The sequence below is a fragment of the Oncorhynchus mykiss genome, chromosome 6, assembly GCF_013265735.2.
Source record: "Oncorhynchus mykiss isolate Arlee chromosome 6, USDA_OmykA_1.1, whole genome shotgun sequence".
Lineage (NCBI taxonomy): Eukaryota > Metazoa > Chordata > Actinopteri > Salmoniformes > Salmonidae > Oncorhynchus > Oncorhynchus mykiss.
In genome coordinates, this window is record NC_048570.1 from 35,253,640 (window position 1) to 35,280,955 (window position 27,316).

General features: G+C 44.2%; 1 protein-coding gene across 1 annotated transcript in view; it reads right to left on the minus strand.

The window, feature by feature from the left end:
• Nucleotides 1-349: 349 nt before the first annotated feature.
• The window catches only part of LOC110525844, a 30,850-nt gene continuing 3,883 nt past the window's right edge, over nt 350-27,316 (minus strand). Inside the window, exons 2-7 of the mRNA XM_021606299.2 lie at nt 9,208-10,220; nt 7,510-7,561; nt 6,541-6,676; nt 4,778-4,932; nt 2,162-2,401; nt 350-1,942 (exon numbers count right to left, since the gene is read on the minus strand). Of these exons, the coding sequence (XP_021461974.2) occupies nt 1,211-1,942; nt 2,162-2,401; nt 4,778-4,932; nt 6,541-6,676; nt 7,510-7,561; nt 9,208-10,220 (2,328 nt within the window). The 3' untranslated portion in view covers nt 350-1,210. The remainder of the gene's footprint in view (nt 1,943-2,161; nt 2,402-4,777; nt 4,933-6,540; nt 6,677-7,509; nt 7,562-9,207; nt 10,221-27,316) is intronic.

Below are 27,316 nucleotides of genomic sequence, written 5' to 3' on the forward strand. Positions count from 1 at the left end.
GACATTGGATAAATCCCAGAACATATTCCAGTCTGTGCTGGTAAAACAGTCCTGTAGCATATGCGTCATCCGACCACTTCCGTATTGATCGAGTCACTGGTACTTCCTGCTTTAGTTTTTGCTTGTAAGCAGGAATCAGGAGAATATAATTATGGTCAGATTTGATAAGTAGAGTGCGGGGAGAGCTTTGTATGCATCTGTGAGTGAAGTAAAGGTGTACAAGTTTTTCTTCGCCCCCTCAGGTTGCACGTGACATGCTGGTAGAAATGAGGTAAAACGGATTTAAGATGCATGACTTGCTACTTACTACTTTCTGCTGACATCAAATGATCAAGAACTGAAGCAGAAATGTATGTAGATAACCTTTATTAAAAGTTCTTTGCACAAACTCCCACCAACCCTCTTTATTTTCTAGGTTACAAATTGCAACATATCTTTATAGCTAGTCATATGCTTACTTCTATTGAATGTTAGTTACGGTGGTTGTCACATTTTTATAATGATCAATTCCCTTTTATATCCCAGCATCAGCCTATGGAATACATGTCGTAGCGTTGAGGTTAATATAATGTGTGATCTATATCATTTGAACACTAGAGGGCACAGAGCAGTAGTATACAGTCCCCATGGAGCTTTGTGGCGCTATTATAATTCAATGCTTCAAGGCCCATGGTTGTCGGACAAAAGGCAGAAGTTGGCACAATGCAGCACAACATCCACAAGCATGAGTGAGCTATTGCGTTGAAAGTGCTTATGTTTAATAATTTGATTTAAAGTATCAAAACGATTAACTGGTACAAAAGTGCTCAGATGAGTCGGGAAATGAAGTGCTCTTGGAAAATACTAGCAAGTTTTCTGTTAACATCCATATTCAATATTATTTCAAGTTTCATTTTTTAAACAAATTATACCGAAGCTGAAAAAGCCTTGGTGTGGTATACAGCATATATTGATGAAGCGGTTTTAACTTGATAAAAAAATATATTGTGGTTACTAGTATGAAAACATCCAATTTGTCACCATGAAGCAACTGACTTCAAGAATGTAGAAATTTCATATAAAAAGTTGATTTCAGTAATCAAAAAGGTAAGTTTTGCATTTGACAAAAGTGGAACTAAAAATAGTTAATTATTGCTTTGCTCGGCCAACCCAGGATTCCATGCTCTGTCCACTCTCCTGTCACATGGGCTGGATGCTGGACTGTCACTGGTCACATCTCCTTGCCCGTCACACTGCATGGCACTGTTGATTGGCTGAGGGAAGGCATCTGGATATGATTGGCTGTACTTTGCACGAAGGCAGACTTTAACTCGGTGGTGTAGGCGGCAGTGGGTGAGTCAGAGGGGTGAGGGAGAGGGTAAGGACTGGTCCCTCCTGAGGCCTGACTCCCCCATGGCCTCCACTCTGACCTCCCCCTCTGGAGGAGGGGGCCGTTGGCTGGGCTCTGGGGGCCAGGGTTGGGGCCTCCACTGGCAGGCTCCTTCCCCTCGTATGGCCCCCGGCTCAGTCCGTTCGGCATGGGGGACTGGCCCAGGTGCTCAGCCAGGACCAGGGGCTGCCGGTCCTCCTCCTCACAGATGGCAAACACAGGGACACTGACGTGGTCGCTCTCCACTGGGAAATCGCGGGAAATCACACAATGCCCAGCGGGGTTGTTAATGGGCTCGGACGGAGAAGCCTGGAGGTGTTTGCCCCCGGGGGCCTTGGTGCTGTTTGAGGGGCTGGATCCAGAGAGCAGGCCAAAGCAGGGCCCGGTGAAGCGGGAGCGCCGAAGGTTGCTCGTGGAGTTGAGGCGGCGCTGGGCTAGCTGAGTGAAGGGGTACGAGGCGTTACTCATGGAGGAGTCAGAGGCATTACTGTCGTTCTGGGCCTCCAACTGGGGGTCGGAAAACACCTTCCTGCTGTTCTCCCCACGGCAGTCCGACACAAAGCTGGATGGTAACTGGGGGAACAACATTAGTCAATAATATCCCTCTGCAGTGCAACCCAACATTCATGGTTTATTTAATATGCATCGGAGTAATGAAAAATGTGCTAAACAATAATGGGTAAGAGCGTCTGCTAAATAACCGAGATGTAAATGTAAAGAAATACACTATATGATGGTTGAACTATTATTCAACAGCACTGCTGAATAACCAATAACATAATAGCTACTAACGCTGTCCACCAGCTTAGTGAAGGGACTAGTGGAGTTCCAACTGCACCACTTCTTGTGTAACTGGGGCAGTGGAGGGAGGAAGTCCTGGAAGGTACGAACGCTCCAGGCCCGGGGCCGGGCACAGCTGGCACTGCCATCCTGAGCAGCCCGGGTGTCTGTGGGGGAGGCAGCCGGGTCTGGAGAGGGCCAGTCAGTCACAGGGCCAGGGCCGGTGTCACTGTGTCTCAGGAACCTCTCCCGCTGCCGAGGGGAGAGAGACAACAACCAAATCATAAGGAATTCAAGCAAACCCGGCATGCAGTGTATTTGTGTGCATGTGGAGTAGGCCTAGAGTAGTTTGTAAACAGACCGACTTCTTAGTTGGAAAACTGGAAGCATCTGAAAGAGCAGAACCTCTCAAACCCACTGTAGCAATGTTTACACAGTGTCTTAGTTTACCATTTAGTGCCATGGAACACACACACTTCTTATTCTGGAGACTGAAAGCATCTACCTGTGACTATTCTATATTTATTTGACCATGGGAAAAACACTGCTTAAATACAATGTGTGTTTAACTTGACTTAAGCCCTCAGTCAATGGAGTTTTCTCCACCAGTGGCATCAGAGTGTGAATGAGACTCATTCACAAGAAATGATCACTAAGAAAAATAGCTTGCTTGTATCAGAGGTCGCATTATATTCAAGTGCTGAACGGCTCCTCCAATCGCCGTTGACCTAAAAGGGCAGCAAGCAAACCATGTAATCCGACATGTAACCCAAAACAAGTCTTGCTTGCCTGGTAGTGGGTGTAGTCAGTGATTCCTGGAACCATATTCACAAAGATTCTCAGATAGGACTGCTGATTTAAAGGATCAGTTTTGCCTTTTAGATCATAATGAATACGATTATATGGACAGGAAGGACCTACTCTACTACTCTGAGAGTCTTTGGTAATGCGGGCCTAGGGCTATACAGTAGGTGTCTCACTAATAGGAATGGCAGGTCAGGGGTGAAGGGCACATTAGTCACATATCCCCCACTCATTATTCAGCTAGTTAATCAGGATAGGGGGAAGGTTTGTGGTAAGGTTTTGAGGGGGGGTTAGCGGTTGCTCCTCTCAGAAAGAACCAGATAATCCTTATACAGAATCACTCACAGCTCGCTTAGTCTAGACAAGAATTAGGAAGGTTTTAAATGAAGTACCCTGCTCACCACAAAAGCCCCCCACACAATGGCAACTTGTTGCAGTTTGGGCAAAAAGGTGGAGGATAAGCCCCCCAGATGTGAAACAGAGCCCCTTATTACCCCCCACACCTAGTCTCAGAAATCCTAGACCTAGGGCACCAGCACTAGATCTGGGGATCATTTTCTTGGCCATTTTGGGGAGGGTGCTCTTCAGACACACAACTCTTCCAACAAATCACGAGTTTGTGTAGGCGGGGCTTAAAATGCGGCGGGAATTGAGCGTGGAAAATAATCTCAGAGGAAACATGACAGTTCGACACAGTGTAAACACAGATATCTGGGCTCATTTTTGCCACAGTCAGTCAGTGGGTGTTAGCTTGTATTGCTAACATTAACTGTCATGGTGCATGCAAACTACTCATCTGAAAAATACACTAAAATATTTTACATAAGCGTAATATTGGTTAACCCAGAACTAAAGTCCTGTTTAAATGCTCGATTAAGTTCTGGGTCCATACGCGTTAAGAGGAGAGAGAACGAGGATCGGAACAGAATGAAGAGCTCCACCATCTCTCTTTGCCAGTTAAGTGCAAGTTTATAGGCCAAATGTCCCCTCTCCTTCTTAAATTCTAAAGATGATAAAAACGTGTGAAATTGTGATTTGTCCAAATAACCAATGACGAAAAACACAAGCACTGGAACTAATGCTGCCTGTGATCTCACACATCCCGTTGTGTCATGACTGATCTAAGGTACCATTTATGTTCATGTCGTTTTTCCACGAGAAATAAACGCGAGTTCCATCTCGCTAGTTACATAAACGGATAAGGCTCTGGACAGATTTCCTGTGCAAGTCCTTTCAATCATCAGTCTGAACAAATATGTACATACACACAATCTGCACAAAAAGGCAAATTAACATGTACACATACAGACCACACACACAGCAATGCACCACAGCGCGCATGAACACACACACACTCACACACAGAGAGAGAGAGAATTGGAGCTGGGAAACTGGCTTCTCAGATAATACATCCATTAGGCTAGGCTGCAGGAAAGCAAGCCAGCTTCCTAATAGCTGCCAGGCCTGCCTTATGCCAACTCTTATTCCAATAGAGCACAAGCAAAAATGCTGTGTCAAACCGTATCCTACCGCCAATCTCCTGCCACTGTGTTTCTATACCCTGACACCTCGACCACCAGGCGGTGAGGTTCATAGCTATTACCAGCAGAGGGTTGCTGATTCAAGGAAAAAATACTTGGCAGGATGTAGCCTTCTGCCTTGGTGTCACCCACCCCTAGAGCGGGTCCTAGCCTGGGTTCTCTCTACTGCCTTGGTGTCACCCTTTAGAAAAGCACCACCATGGGTCCTAGCATGGGTTCCCTCTACTGCCTTGGCACCACTGTGAGTCCTCAACTGGGTTACCTGCCTTGCCTCGCTCCTTACCGTGTGGGCCGAGAACGGCATTCTGCTGCTTGGACTAGGCACAGACGAAATGATAAACACCTCATCTGTCCCCAAGTCCAATTCCGTGAGACCATTGGATGAGAGGTCCACTTCAGCATGCTGGGACATATCACCACCAACACTGCCTGGTGAACCTAGGAAAGAAACGGGAAAGTGGTTTTATTAATCACTTACTTGTATGGTGATAGCCTACAATTAAAACATTGAAGGCACAACAGTCAGATGTATTGCACCTTAGCTTATGATAATTTCCACTGCTTGTCCCTAAAAGAGCACTAGAAATGGAATGTTACAGATTGGTCTCCATAGGCTACTGTAAATTACTGCACTGTGCACCCAGTACACTGTGAAGCCACTGTACTTGTCCACTCATATTCCTGTTAACTCATAGTGACATGGTTGAACTCAGCGAGAGGAGAAACATGATGTTCCCAATGCTCCCACGCTGTTATATAGGTTAAATGTCACGACCTGTAAATCTCTCTGTGGGATCAGCTACAATGAGCGAGAATTTGGATTGTTCTGGGATAAACCCAGTGTTACGCCAAAATGAAAGCAATTTTCCATTGAGACTTCTAAATGCTGCATCTCCCATTCACTCAGCTACATCCACTACGAGCTGGCCTTGCATATTCCCACACAATCTGACCAACTTTTATAAGAGAAGAAATACACTCAAATGACTCCAGGAAGATACTATGTGGACAGTGCAATGTTGCAGCCAACTTCCTTTCATATAGGTTATTGATTAAATACTGTATATGCAGCTACTGAGCACACAGAATACCTTAATGATTTCACATATTATGAGCTGTATTGGTGAATTTTACTACACAACGTTTCTTCTATGCACCTGTATTAGACATGACTTCAGATGTGAAACAGTTTTTGTTTGACATATTTTGAGCTATCATTCAGGTGTCAAAATAATTTTGCCCCGGGGTCCGCATTCAGTATTCAACAAAGTTTGTAGGGACGCACTGACATTTAAAAAAATGTTTCCTCGCTGTCAAAATTTGCGAAGAAAATGTCCTCTATCCACAGATTTTGGAATTTTCGATGCTCCCCGACTGTCTAGCTTTCATTTCGGTGATTATTAGCAAGCTGGAAACAGTCAAGAAACTGTATGAATGTAGGTCCATTATAATTTCTCCATAATTTTAATTTGTTTTTTGTCATTTTTAAGTATATCGAGTTTATTTCCCCCCCACCTCAATTTTTTTTTTTTTTTTTATAATAATTTAAAACCACCCACAGGCCAGATTGGACCCCCTCACGGGATGTATGTTTTACACCCGATTAGAGCCATTATATGGCCATAACACCATGAGATAATTCAGTATGTGGTAGAATCCTGGCAGCTCTATTACTGTGTGTTGGAGATCTGATAGTCAGACCCGGTGTACCATTTTTCTGTCATAGTTTCAGAGCGCAATGAAATAAGTGTCCCATTTACGCTGAACATGTAAATTCAGTTTAGGGGCAGATAAAGTCATTGTCAGCCAGGTTGGAACCAGACCAAACACCCCAGCGGTACCCCTCGATCATGGAGAGAGAAAGAGAGGGGGCGCAGGGCAGGGGGAGCGAGGGGGATTGACTAGACTAGGCTAGGCGGCTGGAGCACAAGCAGAGAGGGAAAAACAGGGGAGTGTTAGAGGGAGAGAGAAAGTAGATGGCGTGTGTGTGTTTTGTGTGTGTGTGCGCACGTGTGCATGTGAGCCCGCCCACTTGCGAATACCCACCTCTGTGTGTGAGGCTGAGAGAGTGGTTGTTGTTGTCGTTCTCTGCAGGGCAAGGGACCTCCAGGCCGGGCTGATTAGGAGCCACCAGCTGCAGCTCACGGACATCAGCTCCAGAGTTCTGCAGTCCCTCCTGCACCTACAGCAGCCAGTACAGTTTAGTGCCAGCAAGTACTACTACACATGCCTACCACCTCACATACACCAACGGAGTAGGGCTGCACAGCACTATGAAAAACAGCCATATGAACTGAAGTTGTTCTTGTCAATTAATAAAATGTTACGATACCCAGTCAGTATAATGATCTAGTGGCAATAAGATACTTAGTGTCCAGAACTTGTATAGGACTGTTTTGCTTCTTTCTAAAATTCAATCCCAGATGGACACATTTTGACAACTTAATTACAAATTCATCTCATGACTAGAAAAAAGGGAAGTGTAACTTGTCCAGTTCTGCTTTATAGGGGAGTCAGTTAGTCTGACCTTTAGTGAACCTGTCTACCTCTGGGGCTGCTTGCCCTGCATAGGAGAATTTGGACAACAAGAGCACCAGGCCAGTGTAGGGTATTTGTATTTGCTCCAGTGGCTGTAGTCTAGAGAAGGGATTGGAAAGTGGCGGGCTGCATGGCCCCCTTTTGTAGGCCTGTGGATCAATTTCCCCCATTGAATTTGTTAGTGACTCTCACTCAGATATAATATTAAAAAACTGCAAACATTTCTCCCCACCCTATGGATTTTTCCTTAATTGCAGGAAATTAGCTGTACAACTGCACATTTTTCTCTCTGCCCCATGGCAAAATGTGTAGAATTGCAGGAAATGTTTTCTCTTTTTTTTGTGGCACAAACCCCCATCAAAGTTGCCCATCCCTGGTCTAGAGGATATGAAGGAAATGTTCCCTGATCCCAGTCAGAAGCTAGTTTAGAAAGGAATGTCTGGACAGTCAGACAGACAGGGGTCTTTATTCGTTTACCTCAGAGTTGTTGGATGAGCAGGAGCTGGCTCTTTTCGGACATAGTTTAGGTCTGGAAAACAAAAAAAAGAGATCCACAACATTTCAGTTGTGTTTGACTGTTTAACATATCTTTGAAACCCATTAGCATACTTTCTTTTATGTATGTTGTTTACTTTATTGACTTTTGGCAACATTCTCTTCCATGCTATTTGTGAAAGCTTGACTTATTTAGAGCAACTGCTCTCCAAATTTGACCAGAAATGTACAAAATTCTCCCACAATTAGAAACTGGAACAGATTAGATTGCCTTCACTGAAGATTTTCTTCCAAACATAATCAACGTCTAGCTAGCTGACTCACTACATACAAACAGCCTAAACTTGCCCTCGGTTGTTCCTCTCAAGGATGGCTCTAGTAGCTAAACCCATTTAATGCCATAAACTACACTATCTGGGGTGGTCTCACTATAAAGGCATCAGTATAAAGACATACCAATAAGGGAATTTTCACTGGATAATATCAACATAACAGTGAAAGTGTTGACTTAAAGTGATTCTGTTCAATAACAGATCTAAATGCTTTTGTGTGTCAATTTTTGGCACAATTAAAAACATGGCCCCAGGACGAGACCGATACAGCTTTAACTTCTCTCCAACATGCATGGGGGTTGCAAGGGGGTTTATCTTTATGGGAATTTGAACCTTCCTGGAGGGAACTAGATGAGAATCTAGAGAAACCTGGCATAAATGATATTACACCCTGCAAAAACTGATACATGTACTAATGTTGTCTCCTCATGGGATTTGACGAGGGAACAACCTGTAAATGACACCTTGTGATATGTTGTTCTTGTTCTATTAAACTACAATGGCATCTCTTGGACAGAGGTTCTCCGCTCTCCTCGTTTTCCCTCCGCTCGCTTTTGTATTGCGGCGGTTCTCTTTGTCCGTTGGAAGTGATGCCAGGTGCTGCACCTCGAACGGCCCTCTCTTGCTCATGCTCTCTCTCTGTAATGGTGACAATGCGGCACATAAGGGCAGCTACAGTCGAACCCTGCCTTTCACTGGATCAAATCAGGGACCGACCAAGGCCTCCAGCTGAGTCAACAACCAGCCCATCCACTGCAGCAGCACCACACTGTGTGCTGGAGGAGGACTGACTGGCAGACTATCCCATTCATGGCTGCCATCTCATTCATGGGAGGAAACTTTGTCACATTGGCCAACATCAAAGACCCAACAGTTGCGCTCTCTCAAAGGAAAAGCACTGTGCCAGATTCCTTGGATGACAAAGAAATATAAAAGGACAATTTTTCCCATTGTGCAGAATGTGCACGGTCTTGTTTATGTTAGGTTGTCAGGGAAATGTATTTATAGCACAAAACATGTCTGATAAAGGTATCTTTATGACTCCATTCTTTCTGCATGCCTTGCTTTACTGTACCTGAAGATGTTGCACAGGTGACCCACAAGGCTCATAAAGGGACAATAATTTCCATTGTGCACTATCCTGTTTGTTTATGTTTGACAACAGTATGTCCCTGGGAGTAAATAGGGAAAGCCATCACAAGGCGTGTAGGACAAAAGGATGTTTCGGCACAATTCTCTCAAGTAATGGTTTGATCTCAGGGAGTCAGGGAAACCTTTTTATAGCACAACACGTGTGTGACAAAGGGATATCATATCACAATCACTTTCTCTGCATGCTTTTACATACCTGAATATAATACACAGAGCGCTGGTGAGCACCATGGCAAAGAAGGCTGCTCCACTCATGGCGGCCAGCAGAGTGTCTATTTTGCTGGCCCCAGCAGGGGCGTAGGCATGCCGGGGGTCATCTCCACCCGGTTCTGTCCGGTTGTGGTAGTAAAAGAGCAGGGCGAAGCCACGGCCCCAGTGGGTGGTGGTGATCAACTCCATGATGACCTCTACCATCTCCTGGCTGGAGCCAAACACCAGCTGGCTGCTGGAGGGTCGGTTGGAGCCACAGAAGCGCGAGGAAAAGGTGAGGAGGTCCGAGATGTAAAGGACGTCGTGGGGGCATGCGTCCACCACAGACTGCTGGGTCTCAGGGCTCACTGACTCTGTGTCCATGTCTTTGAGGAGCAGAGGGGTCCGAGTGGTGGCCTCGTCTACAACCACAGCCAGGACTTGGTCTGGGGATGATGCTCTGGGGATAGGGTTAAGGTCAGGGTTGCCTCTGAGGAGAGGAGAGGTGATTGAGTTCATTGCCTTCTCTCCTGGTACATAGGCCCCTGGTAGGAGGAGGTCTGAGAGGGGCTGTGGGGAGGCATGGTCAGAGGTGGCATCAAAAGTGGACCTTTTAGCAGAGTTGGAGACTTTGGCTATCTCCATCTTGGTGGACTGCTCTTGCACCACCACCTGCATGACTTTGTCGTTTTGGGAGGAAGACCGGGGGGCTTTCGCTGTGACACTCTGAGCCTGAGATACAGTAGAATCTTTATCAGTGATGGGACCCCCAGTTGGGATAGTCGCACCATCGTTAGCATCGACCTCTTCCAAGTCAGAGATGGCAGCAGCCTGGGCGGCGGAGTCGTGACTCTCGAACACGTCAAAGTCAAATATCTCCAGTATGAGCTGGTGGCCAACGGGCACAAAGAACTGCCAGACACAATGGGTCCCGGAGGAGTAGTTATAGGGGAAACCAGGAGACAGGATGAGGCCTTGGACATCCACCACATCCATCTTCGCTCCACAGTCAAAGTAGACCTGCAATCACAATATACAGGGGCTTGGTGAGGGGGATGTGAGTGTACGTTAAAATGCTAGCCTCTCTAATGATCGACACATACTAGCACTTGTCAAACACACAGAAAATCTGTCTTATTTTGTGTAGAACTTGGAAATACAAATGACGTCTGTGTTTTAAACAAATAACCCCGTTGAGCGGAATTCAGAATGCCTCAAAACAACAAAAATCATCCAGACCTGAACTACTCAACCCTCCTACTCTGCCAGCCAGTATATCAAAGTGGTGGCGGTGCCTTGCATGCTAGTGCTTGGGTAACTCTGGGGAGGGTATTTCTTCAAACACGCCGGGCTGGCTGTAATGCTTCCCAGGTGTGAGGGGTGGACGATTGAGGGGAACCTCAGCCTAGCTAAGCAGAGGCAGATGTGTTTGCTGGGACCACTGGGCCCCAGAGCTCAGGTCCAGACCTTTGTGGGGGGATGGTGTGTTTATGAGATTTCCTCTTGGTTCAGGTTCTGGACTGTGGGAACCGAGCGAAGACCCACCTGGGGCTCAACCAGCACCACCAGACAGGTAACAAATTAAACTACCTCCAGGCAACACTAGTACTGGCTGGGAACACATTTAAAATGCACTCGAGACGTGTGTGTGTGTGTGTGTGTGTGTGTGTGTGTGTGTGTGTGTGTGTGTGTGTGTGTGTGTGTGTGTGTGTGTGTGTGTGTGTGTGTGTGTGTGTGTGTGTGTGTGTGTGTAAAAAGGTCGACCAACGCCAGACAGGCACTTTGATTGCTGCTACATGGACCATCTCATCTCTCTCCATATGAGTGCATTAATCAAAAGCATTCCCTCAGACAGTTTATTTAACAAGACAAATCTAGATGTACTTTGCAATCATGACTGTATAAAAGGGGCTGTTGCTAGGTCTGGCCCCAGTAACCTCCTCACCCAACCTTCTTCTGACTGCAACTCAAAGGCCTCTCTATTGCTGATACAGCTGGCATCCTCACAGCCAGGTCAGAAAGAGGAAGGGCAGTATGGGCATACATATCTGTGTGTGTTCTGTACAGTGATGAAACAGGTGTTTTCAAAGCACATGAATGCAATGAAAATATTGAATAAATGTAATTACTGACATCACCCCAGCGGTGTGACAGTCCTGATCACTTGACCATCATAGCCCATGTATTCTGTGTCATCCATTTCAGACCTCCTGCCATTGACACCATTGATAATGAGCATAAATTACTGAATAAAAGACATTAAAATACTGAGCTACATTGTATGCAAAAAAAAAGGAGAAATTATGTTATTTTTTCTAATACAATTGCGTAGAGGAAGAGATTTTGTTTAACAATCAATATTTGTTTTCCCCAAAAAGGTAGGGATCAGGATTATTGACACCCTTGTTTTCAATACCTCACCCTGCAAGGATAACGGCCCTGAGCATTTTTCTAAAATTAGTTGGAGAGCACATTGGGAGGGATCTTAGACCATTCCACCATACAGAAATCTTCCAGATCCTTGATAGCCTTCGTCTGCGCTTATAGACTGCCCTCTTCAATTCAAACCGACTGTGAAAAGACCCCTGGTGGCATATCTGCTGGGGTAAGTGTGTGTGTCAGTGCTGTGTGTAAGTTGACAATGCAAACGATTTAGAATTTACAACACATTCATGTTTCTTATAAAAACAAGAAGTGACGCAGTCAGTCTTTCCTCAACTCTTAGCCAAGAGAGAATGGCATGCAGCCTCCCGGGTGGCGCAGTGGTTAAGGGCGCTGTACTGCAGCGCCAGCTGTGCCATCAGGCTCTGTCGTAACCTTGGGGCGACGCACAATTGGCCTAGCATCGTCCGGGTTAGGGAGGGCTTGGTCGGTAGGGATGTCCTTCTCTCATCGCGCACCAGCGACTCCTGTGGCGGGCCGGGCGCAGTGCGCGCTAACCAAGGTTGCCAGGTGCACGGTGTAGCCTCCGACACATTGGTGCGGCTGGCTTCCGGGTTGGATGCGCGCTGTGTTAAGAAGCAGTGCGGCTCTTGACCTTATGACTGGACAATAATCAAGATAAGATAAAACTAGAGCCTGCAGGACTTGCTTTGTGGAGTGTGGAGTCAAAAAAAGCAGAGCATCTCTTTATTACGGACAAACCCATCTTTACAACCATTGAATGTTTTTACCATGACAGTTTACAATCTAAGGTCACACCAAGGTCTAGAACTTAGGGAATGATTTGTATGAAATACAATGCTGTTAGTTTTAGAGATGTTCAGGACCAGTTTATTACTGGCCACCCATTCCAAAAAAGAATGCAACTCTTTGTTAAGGGTTTCAGTGACTTCCTAACTGTGGTTGCTGACGCGTATATGGTTGAATCATCTGCATACATGCTTTGAATTATGTCTGTGAGTATAACTGAACTCATATGGCAGGCAAAAACCTGAGAAAAAATCCAAACAGGAAGTGGGAAATCTGAGGTTTGTAGTTTTTGAACTCACCCCTATCGAATATGGGTTATTTTGCACTTCCTAAGGTTTCCACTAGATGTCAACCGTCTTTAGAATTTTGTTTCAGGCTTCTCATGTGATGGGGGGCCAGATGGGAGCTGTTTGACTAAGGGGTCTGCCTGCAGCATGGTTCTCAGTCACGCGCTTTCACTTGAGAGGTAGCTCTCGTTCCATTGCTTTTCTACAGACATAGGAATTCTCCGGTTGGAACGTTATTGAAGTTTTATGATAAAAACATCCTAAAGATTGATTCTATACTTAGTTTGACAAGTTTCTTCAACCTGTAATGTAACTTTTTGAACGTTTCGTCCGAATGGACCAGATCGCGCTTTTGGATTCGTTTACAAAACGCCCTAACAAAAGAAGCTATTGGACATAAATGGACATAAATGATGGACATTATCAAACAAAACAACCATTTATTGTGGAACTGTGATTCCTGTGAGTGCCTTCTGATGAAGAACATCAAAGGTAAGTGAATATTTATAATGCTATTTATGAATAATGTTGACTACCCAACATGGCGGATATTTCTCTGGCTGGTTTGGGCTCTGAGCGCCGTTCTCAGATTATGCTTTTTCCGTAAAGTTTTTAAAAAATCTGACACAGCGGTTGCATTAAGGAGAAGTGTATCTAAAGTTCCATGTATAATAGTTGTATTTTCATCAACATTTCTTATATATGAGTATTTCTGTGAATTATTGTGGCTCTCTGCAATATCACTGCATGTTTTGGAACTACTGAACGTAACACGCCAATGTAAAATAAGATTTTTGGATATAAATATGAACTTTCCCGAACAAAACATAGATGTATTGTGTAACATGAAGTTCTATGAGTGTCATCTGATGAAGATCATCAAAGGTTAGTGATTAATTTTATCTCTATTTGTGCTTCTTGTGACTCCTCTCTTTGGCTGGAAAAATGGCTGGGTTTTTCTGTGAGTTGGTAGTGACCTAACAATCTTTTGTGGAGCTTTCGCTGTAAAGCATTTTTGAAATCAGACACTGTGGCTGGATTAACGAGAATTGTATCTTTAAAATGGTGCCTAATACTTGTATGTTTGAGAAATTTGATTTCTGAGATTTCTGTTGATTTGTATTTGACGCTCTGCAATTTCATTGGCTGTTGGCGAGGGGTTCCGCTAGCGGAACAGGGTCCCCAGTCCTAGACAGGTTAAATAAAGTCCACCTGTGAGCAATCTAAGTGTCACATGATCTCAGTATATACAGTGGGGAGAACAAGTATTTGATACACTGATGATTTTGCAGGCTTTCCTACTTACAAAGCATGTAGAAGTCTGTAATTTTTATCATAGGTACACTTCAACTGTGAAAGACGGAATCTAAGACGGAATCAAAAATCCATAAAATCACATTGTATGATTTTTAAGTAATTAATTTGCATTTTATTGCATGACATAAGTATTTGATAACCTACCAACCAGTAAGAATTCCGGCTCTAACACTAAACCTGTTAGTTTTTCTTTAAGAAGCCCTCCTGTTCTCCACTCATTACCTGTATTAACTGCACCTGTTTGAACTCGTTACCTGTATAAAAGACACCGTCAACACACTCAAACAGACTCCAACCTCTCCACAATGGCCAAGACCAGAGAGCTGTGTAAGGACATCAGGGATAAAATTGTAGGCCTGCACAAGGCTGGGATGGGCTACAGGACAATAGGCAAGCAGCTTGGTGAGAAGGCAACAACTGTTGGCGCAATTATTAGAAAATGGAAGAAGTTCAAGATGACGGTCAATCACCCTCGGTCTGGGGCTCCATGCAAGATTTCACCTCGTGGGGCATTAATGATCATGAGGAAGGTGAGGGATCAGCCCAGAACTACACGGCAGGACCTGGTCAATGACCTGAAGAAGCTGGGACCACAGTCTCAAAGAAAACCATTAGTAACACACTACGCCGTCATGGATTAAAATCCTGCAGCGCATGCAAGGTCCCCCTGCTCAAGCCAGCGCATGTCCAGGCCCGTCTGAAGTTTGCCAATGACCATCTGAATGATCCAGAGGAGGAATGGGAGAAGGTCATGTGGTCTGATGAGACAAAAATAGAGCTTTTTGGTCTAAACTCCACTCGCCGTGTTTGGAGGAATAATTTTATTTTTTTATTTTTTTTATTTCACCTTTATTTAACCAGGTAGGCTAGTTGAGAACAAGTTCTCATTTGCAACTGCGACCTGGCCAAGATAAGGCATAGCAGTGTGAACAGACAACACAGAGTTACACATGGAGTAAACAATTAACAAGTCAATAACACAGTAAGAAGGATGAGTACGAAGGATGAGTACAACCCCAAGAACACCATCCCAACCGTGAAGCATGGAAGTGGAAACATCATTCTTTGGCGATGCTTTTCTGCAAAGGGGACAGGACGACTGTACCGTATTGAGGGGAGGATGGATGGGGACCATGTATCGCAAGATCTTGGCCAACAACCTCCTTCCCTCAGTAAGAGCATTGAAGATGGGTCGTGGCTGGGTCTTCCAGCATGACAACGACACGAAACACACAGCCAGGGCAACTAAGGAGTAAGAAGCATCTCAAGGTCCTGAAGTGGCCTAGCCAGTCTCCAGACCCGAACCCAATAGAAAATCTTTGGAGGGAGCTGAAAGTCCGTATTGCCCAGCGACAGCCCCGAAACCTGAAGGATCTGGAGAAGGTCTGTATGGAGGAGTGGGCAAAAATCCCTGCTGCAGTGTGTGCAAACCTGGTCAAGAACTACAGGAAACGTATGATCTCTGTAATTTCAAACAAAGGTTTCTGTACCAAATATTAAGTTCTGCTTTTATGATGTATGAAATAGTTATGTCATGCAATAAAATGCAAATGAATTACTTAAAAATCATACAATGTGATTTTCGTTTTAGATTCCGTCTCTCACAGTGGAAGTGTACCTATGATAAAAATTACAGACCTCTACATGCTTTGTAAGTAGGAAAACTTGCAAAATCAGCAGTGTATCAAATACTTGTTCTCCCCACTGTATGTATGTATGTATGTATGTATGTATGTATGTATATATATATATATATATATATACCCGTTCTGAAAGGCCCCAAAGTCTGCAACACCATTAAGCAAGGGGCACCACCAAGCAAGCGGCACCATGAAGACCAAGGAGCTCTCTAAACAGGTCAGGGACAAAGTTGTGGAGAAGTACAGATCAGGGTTGGGTTATAAAAAAAGATTCCAAACTTTGAACATCCCACAGAGCACCATTAAATCCATTATAAAATAAATGGAAAGAATATGGCACCACAACAAAACTGCCAAGAGAGGGCTGCCCACCAAAACTTACGGACCAGGCAAGGAGGGCATTAATCAGAGGCAACAAAGAAGCCAAAGATAACCCTGAAAGAGCTGCAAAGCTCCATAGCGGAGATTGGAATATCTGCCCATAGGACCACTTTAAGCCGTACACTCCAACAGAGCTGGGCTTTACGGAAGAGTGGCCAGAAAAAAAGCCATTGCTTAAAGAAAAAAATAAGCAAACACGTTTGGTGTTCGCCAAAAGGCATGTAGGAGACTCCCCAAACTTATGAAAGATGGTACTCTGGTCAGATGAGACTAAAATTGAGATTTTTGGCCATCAAGGAAAACCAACACCTCTCATCACCCCGAGAATACCATCCCCACAGTGAAGCATGGTGGTGGCAGCATCATGCTGTGGGGATGTTTTCCCATCGGCAGGGACTGGGAAACTGGTCAGAATTTAAGAAATGATGGATGGCGCTAAATACAAGGAAATCCTTGAGGGAAACCTGTTTGAGTCTTAGATAGAGTCCATAGATTTGAGACTGGGACGGGGGTTCACCTTCCAGCATGACAATGACCCTAAGCATACTGCTAAAGCAACACTCGAGTGGTTCAAGGGGAAACATTTAAATGTTTTGGAATGGCCTAGTCAAAACTCAGACCTCTGAAGTCAAACTCAGAAGTCAAACCTCAGGCCATCATTGAAGTCGTTTGTGGTGTTGTACAAAACAAAGTCCCAATCAGAGTATCAAAACCAATGACAAATTTTCAAACGTCGCTTTACCCATGTGTGTTCCGACTCTGGCCCAACCTGTCGGGTTCTGGGACCAAACAGACGGTCTAGAATGGATTTCAATTCTAGAAATTGTTGAGGAGGTAGTCCGATCCAGACTCATTATGCGTAGCTTAGCATTTGGCTGGAGCAAAGAGTTTGGGTAGCCAGGCAAGAAGTTTGCTAAACTGCATTGCCACTTGGATTGGAACCAGTGCCTTGGTCAGATGACATGAAAATAGAGCTCTTTGGTCACACACACACACACACACACACACACACACACACACACACACACACACACACACACACACACACACACAACAGTAGTGGGTTTGGCATTAACATGAGAATGCATAAGCTGAAAGAACCCCATATCTACTGTAAAATATGGTATTGGATATTTGATGTTATGGGGCTGTTTTGATTCCACTGGTCAGCTTCTGTTAAAAAATTTAAGATGAACTTGGGTTGTAAACAAATTTATTGCTGTGGACACAGTACACCGACTGTCAAGTTTGGGCAAAAAATAACATAAATTAAATTATAATGTATGCATTGGGGAATTTCCATGTAAAAAGCCCCATGAGCATTAACTTGAAGTTTGTAGGAGCACATCAAATGTGGTGTCAAATGAAAGCTAAGAGTCTGTAGTTCTTAATTAAGGCATATATACAGAACCTGTCAAATTTTGGACATACTAATTCCAGGGTTTTTTAAATTTTTTTTTTTTTACAATTTTCTATGTTGTAGAATAATACTGAAGACATCAAAACTACGAAAAAAACACATGTGGAATCATGCCGTAACCAAAAAAAGTGTTTTGAGATTCTTCAAAGTAGCCACCCTTTGCCTTGATGACAGGTTTGGTATTAATACCAGGTTGGTATTCTCTTAACCAGATTCACCTGGAATGCTTTTCCAACAGGCTTGAAGGAGTTTCCATATATGCTGAGCACTTAGTGCCTTCGGGAAGTATTCAGATCCCTTGACTTTTTCCACATTTTGTTACGTTACAGCCTTGTTCTAAAATGGATTAAATACTTTTTTTTTTCAGCAATACACACGCACGCACACACACCACACACCACACACACAAAGCAAAAACAGGTTTTCAGAAATGTTTGCAAATGTATAAAAATAGAAATACCTCATTTACATGAGTATTCAGACCATTTGAGACTCAAAATTGAGCTCAGGTACATCGTGTTTCCATTGATCATCCTTAAGATGTTTCGACAACTTGATTGGAGTCCACCTGTTGTAAATTCAATTGAATGGACATGATTTGGAAAAGGCACACACCTGTCTATATAAGGTCCCACAGTTGACAGTGCATGTCAGAGCAAAAACCAAGCCAAGAGGTTGAAGGAATTGTTCTTAAAGCTCCGCGACAGGATTGTGACGGGGCACAGATCTGGGGAAGGGTACCAAAACATTTCTGCATCATTGAAGGTCCCCAAGAACACAGCCTCCATTCTTAAATGAAAGAAGTTTGGAATCACCAAGGCTCTTCCTAGAGCTGGCCGCCCGGCCAAACTGAACAATCGGGGGAGAAGGGCCTTGGTCAGGGAGGTGACCAAGAACCCGAAGGTCACTGACAGAGCTCTAGAGTTCCTCTGTGGAGATGGGAGAACCTTCCAGAAGGACAACCATCTCTGCAGCCCTCCACCAATCAGGTCTTTATGGTAGAGTGGCCAGACGAAAGCCACTCCTCAGTAAAAGGCACGACAGCCCGCTTGGAGTTTGCCAAAAGGCACCTAAAAGGACTGACAATGAGAAACAACATTCTCTGTTTCAGATTGAACTCTTTGGTCTGAATGCCAAGCATCTGGAGGAAACATCTGGAGGAAACCTGGCACCATCCCTAAGGTGAAGCACGGTGGTGGCAGTAACATGCTGTGGGGATGTTTTCAGCGGCAGGGACTGGGAGACTAGTCAGGGTCGAGGCAAAGATGAACGGAGCAAAGTACAGAGAGATCCTTGATGAAAACCTGCTCCAGAGCCCTCAGGACCTCAGACTGGGGCGAAGGTTCAACTTCCAACAGGGCAAAGACCCAAAGCACAGTGCCAAGACAACGCAGGAGTAGCTTCGGGACAAGTGTTTGAATGTCCTTAACTGGCCCAATCAGAGCCCGTGCTTGAACCCGATCTAACATCTCTGGAGAGACCTGAAAATAGCTGTGCAGCAACACTCCCCATCCAACCTGACAGATTTTGAGAGGATCTGCAGAGGAATGGGAGAAACTCCCCAAATACAGGTGTGCCAAGCTTGTAGCGTCATACCCAAGAAGACTCGAGGCTGTAATTGCTGCGAAGGGTGCTTCAACACAGTACTGAGTAAAGGGTCTGAATACTTATGTAAATGTCATATTTCAGTTGATTTTTAATAAATGAGCAAACATTTTACTTTGTCATTATGGGGTATTGTGTGTAGATTGATGAGATTTTTTTTTATTTTTATCAATTGTAGGATAAGGCTGTAACGTAATAAAATGTGGAACAATCAAGTGGTCTGAATACTTTCCCAATTATACTGCATAATAATAATACTTTTTTAAAGTCAAGAACTTCCCATTGTTCACCCCTCATTTTGTTTGTCTCCCTTCTCCCTCTCCAGTTAATGTCTCCTCTCCAGGCTCTTACTGCCACCTTCCCATGAGCCCCCTCTTTCCATTTACTTTTACCAGCCCTCTCACCCACTGAGCACCGACTGACACCGGATGTCCATGAACGTTGAAAAGTAGTTGAAGTTTAGTCAGTCCAAATCTGAACCAAACATATCCTTTTTCACAAGTTTGGATAGCACAGTACAGTAAATTAGAGCACAGTACAATACAGTAAAGAAACAGAGTATGGGTCAGTACAATATAGTAGAGTTTAGTACAACACAGTACAATACAGAAGAGCACATTAAAGTAGAGTACAGTATAATTTACTGAACTATACTCTAATACACTGAACTCTACTGTGCTGTACTGTTCAAATGGGTACAGATTTGGTTAGGTCCTGACCAACAGTCTTATTTGGGGGAGGAGCACATTAGAATAATAGCTGTGTATAGATTAATACCCAAACATGCAAAGGAGGATATAAAAAATGTCTACCTTTGTGTATCTATTCAAGATACATCACCATGAAGAGAATGGCATTTCTAATTATGCATTTCTGTATAGTACAGATCAGGGAGCCATGATATCATTCTGTTACCATTATTCTGTTACTGTGTTAATCCACTTCACTTGCTGTAGTTCAATAACCAAATAGATTTTTTTCAATCTCAAGGTTTCATATCATAGCTGACACCCCATTCTTTCTGCAGACATCTTTGAATTTTAATTTGGAGTAGATATTTAACAGTTTTTGGAAAACGTGGTCACAGACATTTTCGCACAGTTACCAAACTTTACACCTGCACTGTTCGAGTAAATGTGTTTTTGTAATATGTTCAGTCGCAATTGTTAAAAGTAGTCCTTGTGCATAGATCTGTATGGTTTGTTAAACTGCAATCAATAGTTTCTCTTTGGCACACGTTTAAAGTGAAAAATCTGCATCTCGGCGTCCTTCTGTTAATGTGTAATTGCCCATTGGTAAATACAATCTGATAGTGATGGACGCTGATGTAACAGTGATAAATTACAAACGTCACGGTACAGTCAGTACTTTGATGCCCAACTAGTTCTAAGAGTGTTGTATGGTGGCCTTTCCTTTCTCAGAATGCAGTTTAGCATGAAAGCATTACATCATAGTAAGGTACAACCAAGAAAATGGCCTTAGACCTACTAGGAACTCATGTCGTGAATGCCACAACCACAACACAGAATTACACAGATGACATTTGAACTCAAATGCCATTCCCGAGAGGTTGCAGAGAGTAAGCCAATTTTCGGTTTTTCTCAACGGTGTTGTGCAATACACTATAGAATGAAGGGAGCAGCTTGACAACATGGGGGGAGGGAGGGGTGTGTGTGTGTGTATGTGTGTGTCTCTGTGACCAAAAAAAGTGACCAAATCCAATTTTCTTTATGCATGCTCTTTCTATTCACAGTTTGTGGGCTACATTTCCATCCCCCATCAGAGAGAGAGAACTGTGTCAAGGAGGGAGAGAGGGTCAGAGACTGTGTCATCTCCATGGACCTGACTACAGTAGGACTGGGCTGGCTATCTGGAGGTCTGCCACCCTCACTGTGATGTGATGCACAAGGTAGACTACACATGAATGGTCTCCAAAGTGCCACAGTGTTTAATGGAAATGGGACATTCTTATAATGCCAAACATCCCAGTTCTGTTACATCACAGACGCAGGCCTCTCCTCTCCACTGGCAGCCAAGGCGGTCATTATTCGAGGAAACCTTTTCTCATGGGACACAATGGGCCACAGTGCCGTTTGGTTGCACCACTTCATGGTGGGATGGGAGATAACATTTTAATGAAGTGAAGCTAATAAGTAGGAGCAGGCAGAAAGTTTACATAAGGCCCTGCTCGTCGGTCATCGCGCCCCAGTTGTGCTATATGGAGATGACTAGACTATCCTTGTACAAAAGTAAAGTACCCAAGCAAATAATTGATTGAAATTACTTGTGCAGTGGAATGTCAAATTAAGCACAGTCATTATTTTGAGGTTTACCATAATTATATTGTTAAGGAACTTGAATCCTATGTCGGAACTAAAATGCTAATTACCAAAAATGTAGTTTGAACTTAATACAAAAGCCTTCTAAAAGACACATACTGTATACTGTTTTGCTGCTTGAAACCCAATTCAAATGTCTTAAAAACGAAATAAAACTCCCTAACTGCTGCCTGAAAAAGGGCTGAAAAATTGCCAAAGACTGGCCAACCGAAACATTTAAAAATATATATTTCACCTTTATTTAACCAGGTAGGCTAGTTGAGAACAAGTACTCATTTACTGTGACCTGGCCAAGATAAAGCAAAGCAGTGCGACACAAACAACAACACAAAGTTACACATGGAATAAACAAACAGACAGTCAATAACACAATAATAAAAAAAGATCTATATACAGTGTGTGCAAATTAGGTAAGATAAGGGAGGTAAGGCAATAAATAGGCCATAGTGGCAAATTCATTACAATTTAGCAATTAAACACTGGAGTGATAGATGTGCAGAAGATGAATGTGCAAGTAGAGATACTGGGGAGCAAAAAAAAAAAAAACAGTATGGGGATGAGGTAGTTGGACTGCTATTTACAGATGGGCTATTTACAGATGGGCTATGTACAGGTGCAGTGATCTGCTCTGGCAGCTGGTGCTTAAAGCTAGTGAGGGAGATATGAGTCTCCAGCTTCAGGGATTTTTGCAATTCGTTCCAGTCATTGGCAGCAGAGAACTGGAAGGAAAGGCAGCCAAATGAGGAATTGGCTTTGGGGATGACCAGTGAAATATACCTTCTGGAGCGTGTGCTACGGGTGGGTGCTGCTATGGTGACCAGTGAGCTGAGATAAGGTGGGGCTTTACCTAGCAAAGACTTATAGATGACCTGGAGCCAATGGGTTTGGTGACGAATATGAAGGGAGGGCCAGACAATGAGAGCATACAGGTCGCAGTGGTGGGTAGTATATGGGGCTTTGGTGACAAAACGGATGGCACTGTGATAGACTGCATCCAATTTGCTGAGTAGTGTTGGAGGCTATTTTGGAAATTGCATCGCCGAAGTCAAGGATCAGTAGGATAGTCAGTTTTACGAGGGTATGTTTGGCAGCATGAGTGAAGGATGTTTTGTTGTGAAATTGGAAGCCGATTCTAGATTTCATTTTGAATTGGAGATGCTTAATGGGAGTCTGGAAGGAGAGTTTACAGTCTAACCAGACACCTAGATATTTGTAGATGTCCACAGAGTCAGATCCGTCCAGAGTAGTGATGCTGGACGGGCGGGAAGGTGCTGGTAGCGATTGGTTGAAGAGAATTTAGTTTTACTTTCATTTAAGAGCAGTTGGAGGCCACTGAAGAAGAGTATGGCATTGAAGCTCGTCAGGAGGTTAGTTAACACAGTGTCCAAAGAAGGGCCAGAAGTATACAGAATGGTATCGTCTGCATAGAGGTGGATCAGAGGATCCCGTCTGGCAGGTGGTACCAGTGCACCCAGGCTTAGACCAACAGACTCCTAAACAGCTTCTAGCCCCTGGCCATAAGATTGTTAAATGGCTAACAACTACTGCTCCCCCTCACCCCTACGCTGCTGCTAAAATGATTATTCATTAGATTTATTACTACCACTGCGCTTCTGTTCATTGATTACCAATAGTATCTACTGTATCTATTTATCCCGCTACTGGTCACTATCACTCCTGTTTACATGTATTTACATGTTTTACCATTAGTATATTAACATAAGTATTTATATATTCCCACCACCAGTCACTTTTCACGCCTACACTGGCACTCTTACACACACACACACACACACACACACACACACACACTGAAGGCGTTTTACGGGGTATGCTTCCCATACGAAACTGTTCGGAACAGTGCGTGCATATATTATGACCACATTTTGGTCTTTGGCAAGGGTTTTTTCAAATAGTGTGCAGCTGCAACCCGCAATTTGGGGCATTCCAGCATCTGCAGGAACTCCTCCCCTCAAGCATCCCATTTGTTCCTTCATGAATTTGGTACTGACACAGACCCTGTATATAGTTTCCTCTCTTTTTTTCGTGTTTAATTTGATATTGAATAATGCACTGTTGGGAAGGTTTTGCAAGTTTTTTGGGGGGGTTTTTTGCATGTGAATTTTACCCCTTTTTCTCCCCAATTTCGTGGTATCCAATTGTTAATAGCTACTATCTTGTCTCATCGCTACAACTCCCGCTCGGGAGAGACAAAGGTTGAAAGTCATGCGTCCTCCGATACACAACCCAACCAAGCCGCACTGCTTCTTAACACAGCGCGCATCCAACCCGGAAGCCAGCCGCACCAATGTGTCGGAGGAGCTTGGGTTAGCGTGCACTGCACCACAGGAGTCGCTGGTGCGCGATGAGACAAGGTTATCCCTACCGGCCAAGCCCTCCCTAACCTGGACGACACTAGGCCAATTGCCCCACGGACCTCCCGTTCGCGGCCGGTTACGACAGAGCCTGGGCGCGAACCCAGAGTCTCTGGTGGCACAGCTGGCGCTGCAGTACAGCGCCCTTAACCACTGCGCCACCCGGGAGTCTAGGGCTTGCAAGTTAAAGGGCAATTCCGCCACTTTTCAACCTCATTTTCATTATCTCCAGCGCCAAACCAGTCTCTACATATGTGAAAACAAAGCGCTTATGATCTGCTGTTAAAATATTTGAATTAAAGTCCTAAAAAGAAAAAGTGATTTTCAAAACCTGCAACTAGTTTCTAGCCACGGTAAATCGGTCTTTGAAAATATTTTGATGACATCATCGGGTAAAACTTTGTTTTCACATATGTAGACACTGGTATTGTGCTGGAGATAGTGAAAATTATGTTGAAAAGTGGTGGAGTTGCCCTTTAAGCATTTCACTGTACTTGTGCATGTGACAAATAAAACTTAACTGAAGAGCTTAGAGAAATCTACTATTGCCTAATTGAACCTTAGCAACAGGTTAGTGAGTATACAACTAGTATGATGAAACCCCCAGCTAAAACCTTGCAAAACACTGACGCCCAACTTCCCATAGCACTTGCTGTCACACACACACACACACACACACACACACACACACACACACACACACACACACACACACACACACACACACACACACACACACACACACACACACACACCCTTCCCTCACTCCTTCACATGCACAAACAACTCCTGACTGGCTCATAAACAGCCAGACGGGCCCCTCAAAAGGGGCAGGGACTCCCACATGCGCTATTTACTGGGAGTAGAAAAGTGACACTGCCCCAAAAGGCTAACGCTTCAGCTGTGTCAACCCCCAGATGATGTGTATAACCCAGAACTCAGCAGCTCTGTCTCGGTCCAATAATTTAGCCACTGTTGCTGGTCAGGTCAGACACTGACAGAAATCTAGATCATAGACTGTAGGGTCATTTCTCCAATGGCGCATACTAGAGCCGTGTGTCATAGAAGCTAGAAGAGCTACACTACATGACCAAAATTATGTGGACACCTGCCCGTCAAACAGCTCATTACTAATTCATGGGCATTAATATGGAGTTTGTCCCCCCTTTCCCGCTATAACAGCCTCCACTCTTCTGGGAAGGCTTTCTACTAGATCCCCAAACTGTTGCCACAAAGTTGGAAGCACAGAAGTGTCTCGAATATCATTGTATGCTGTAGCGTTAAGATTTCCCCTCACTGGAACTAATGGGCCTAGCCTAACCATGAAAAACCGCCCTACTATTATTTCACCTCCACCAAAGTTTACAGTTGGTAGCATACATTGTGGCAGGTAGCGTTCTCCAGGCATCCGACAAACCCAGAAAACATGCTTCCACTGCTCCAGAGTCCAATGGCAGCAAGCTTTACACCACTCCAGCCAACGTTTTGCATTGTGCATGGTGATCTTAGGCTTGTGTGCGGCTGCTCAGCCATGGAAACCCATTTCATTAAGCTCTCGACGAACAGTTATTGTGTTTACGTTGCTTGCAGAGAAAGTTTTGGAACTAAGGTAGTGAGTGTTGCAACCGAGGACAGACAATTCTTACACACTCGGCGGTCCCTTTCTGTGATCTTGTGTGGCCTACCACTTTGTGGCTGAGCCTTTGTTGAGCACTTACACTTACACTTACAACAGCACTTACAGTTGACCGAGGCAGCTCTAGCAGGGCAGAAATTTGACGAACTGACTTGTTGGAAAGGTGGCATCCTATGACGGTGCCATGTTGAAAGTGACTGAGCTCTTCAGTAAGTCCATTCTACTGCCAATGTTTGTCTATGGAGATTGCATGGCGGTGTGCTCGATTTTACACACCTGTCAGCAACGGGTGTGGCTGAAATAGCTGAATCCAATCATTTGAATGGGTGTCCACATACTTTTGTATATATAGTGTATTTTTTAAGAGAAGAAAGGAGGTCCTTGCACCCAGTGCTGTTTGTCCACAGCTGTGAAAAGGCACTGATACACAAGCCCACGACTTAAACAATAAATATGGTGTGTGTGCATGCGGTTATTCCGTGCCATCATATTCACTCAGGGTGAATTTACAAAACAACCGGTTAGCTTCCTGATTGGGCTCTAACTGAAGCTGCCCCCAGTAACCTCTGAGAGCATAGTCTTCACCTCACAAAATATGGACCTTTACAAACCTCCATCAAGACCATAATGTTCTTTGGTCGTCAATGTTGGTGCCACAAATTATCTCTGCTCTGCATGAGACAGTGGAATGCTCAGCATTGTGGTGGTGGTGGTGGTGGTGGTGGACCCTCCAACTCCACATAGATATGTGGCTGGGTGGGCGGGCTGTTGGATGGAGGGGTTCCAGATTTGCGGTGCACACACCAATTAACAGTTTCCCTGGATTTTTCTTCCTCTCTGGATGGAAGGAGGTTGCAGTAACCGTCATTAACTAAGTATGCCTAGCCTAGAAAGTAAAGCATGTGGGCGAAATGCAGTCAGTCAGTGTTATCTGTCACCATGGTGGTTTGGACCAATTAGGAGAAATCATTTCCAGATTTGGAATGTGACCCAGGCAGCGAATGGATGCATCCTAAGTAATTAATCTCTCAGCAGCTGAGCGCGTAGCCCCACCATGCAGGATGACAACAACACACACAGCCAGACCAGCTAGCAGGGCAGGGCAGCTCTCTCCGCCTGGCCCATTCATCTCATTTAAAGTAACAGTATAGGTTATTTACCACCATGCCAACCTCATTGTCTGACCAATATGTGTTTACAGTATGATCTAGTCTCTTTGCGGAATTTAAACATTTAGCTAGGCAATGAATTCCTCAGTGGTTCTATTTTTAGGTTGTTCCCTCTTTTAATCAACATGACAATAGCCAATGAAATGATTGCAGTATCTTCTAACGTCAAACATGCACTCATTTTTGTAGCTGTTAGGGTGGTGGATTTATCAGAGTTGAACCCTTCATTTTGGGGTTGGATGAAATGAATACCAAAGCTTGTTTACGCTATTCCAAAAATCAACTTAATACAAAAGAGGACAAGAGGACAAAGACATCATTTAGAGTGCCCCCTCAGGCAGATAATTGCAAAGATAGTGAGCACCCTATGCACACAGAAACTAAAGCTGGGGACGCTGACAATTCAATATACTAAGGGCTTTCGTTGTTCAGTTCTAAGAATTCTGCTGCTCACCCTCACTCAGTCACAGTGGCTGGAGACGAGTCTTGACAGCTCGTAGCCTTATCGATTCTGCTTCCTAGTGTTATAGTAGTGTGTGGTCATAGATAATATTTCTTCTGACATGGCGCAAAGGAGAACTCTGCAATGAGACAGGTAAGCCTTTTATGTAAATGACACCAGACATTGCCATAGACATTCAATGACCGTGTGACATTCAACTCATAGTGGAGACAGTAGGCTACAGCACCAGAATACACAGGAAGTGGGAGAATTATTTTATAGTACTGCAATCTGACTCTGCTGCCAAAGTTGT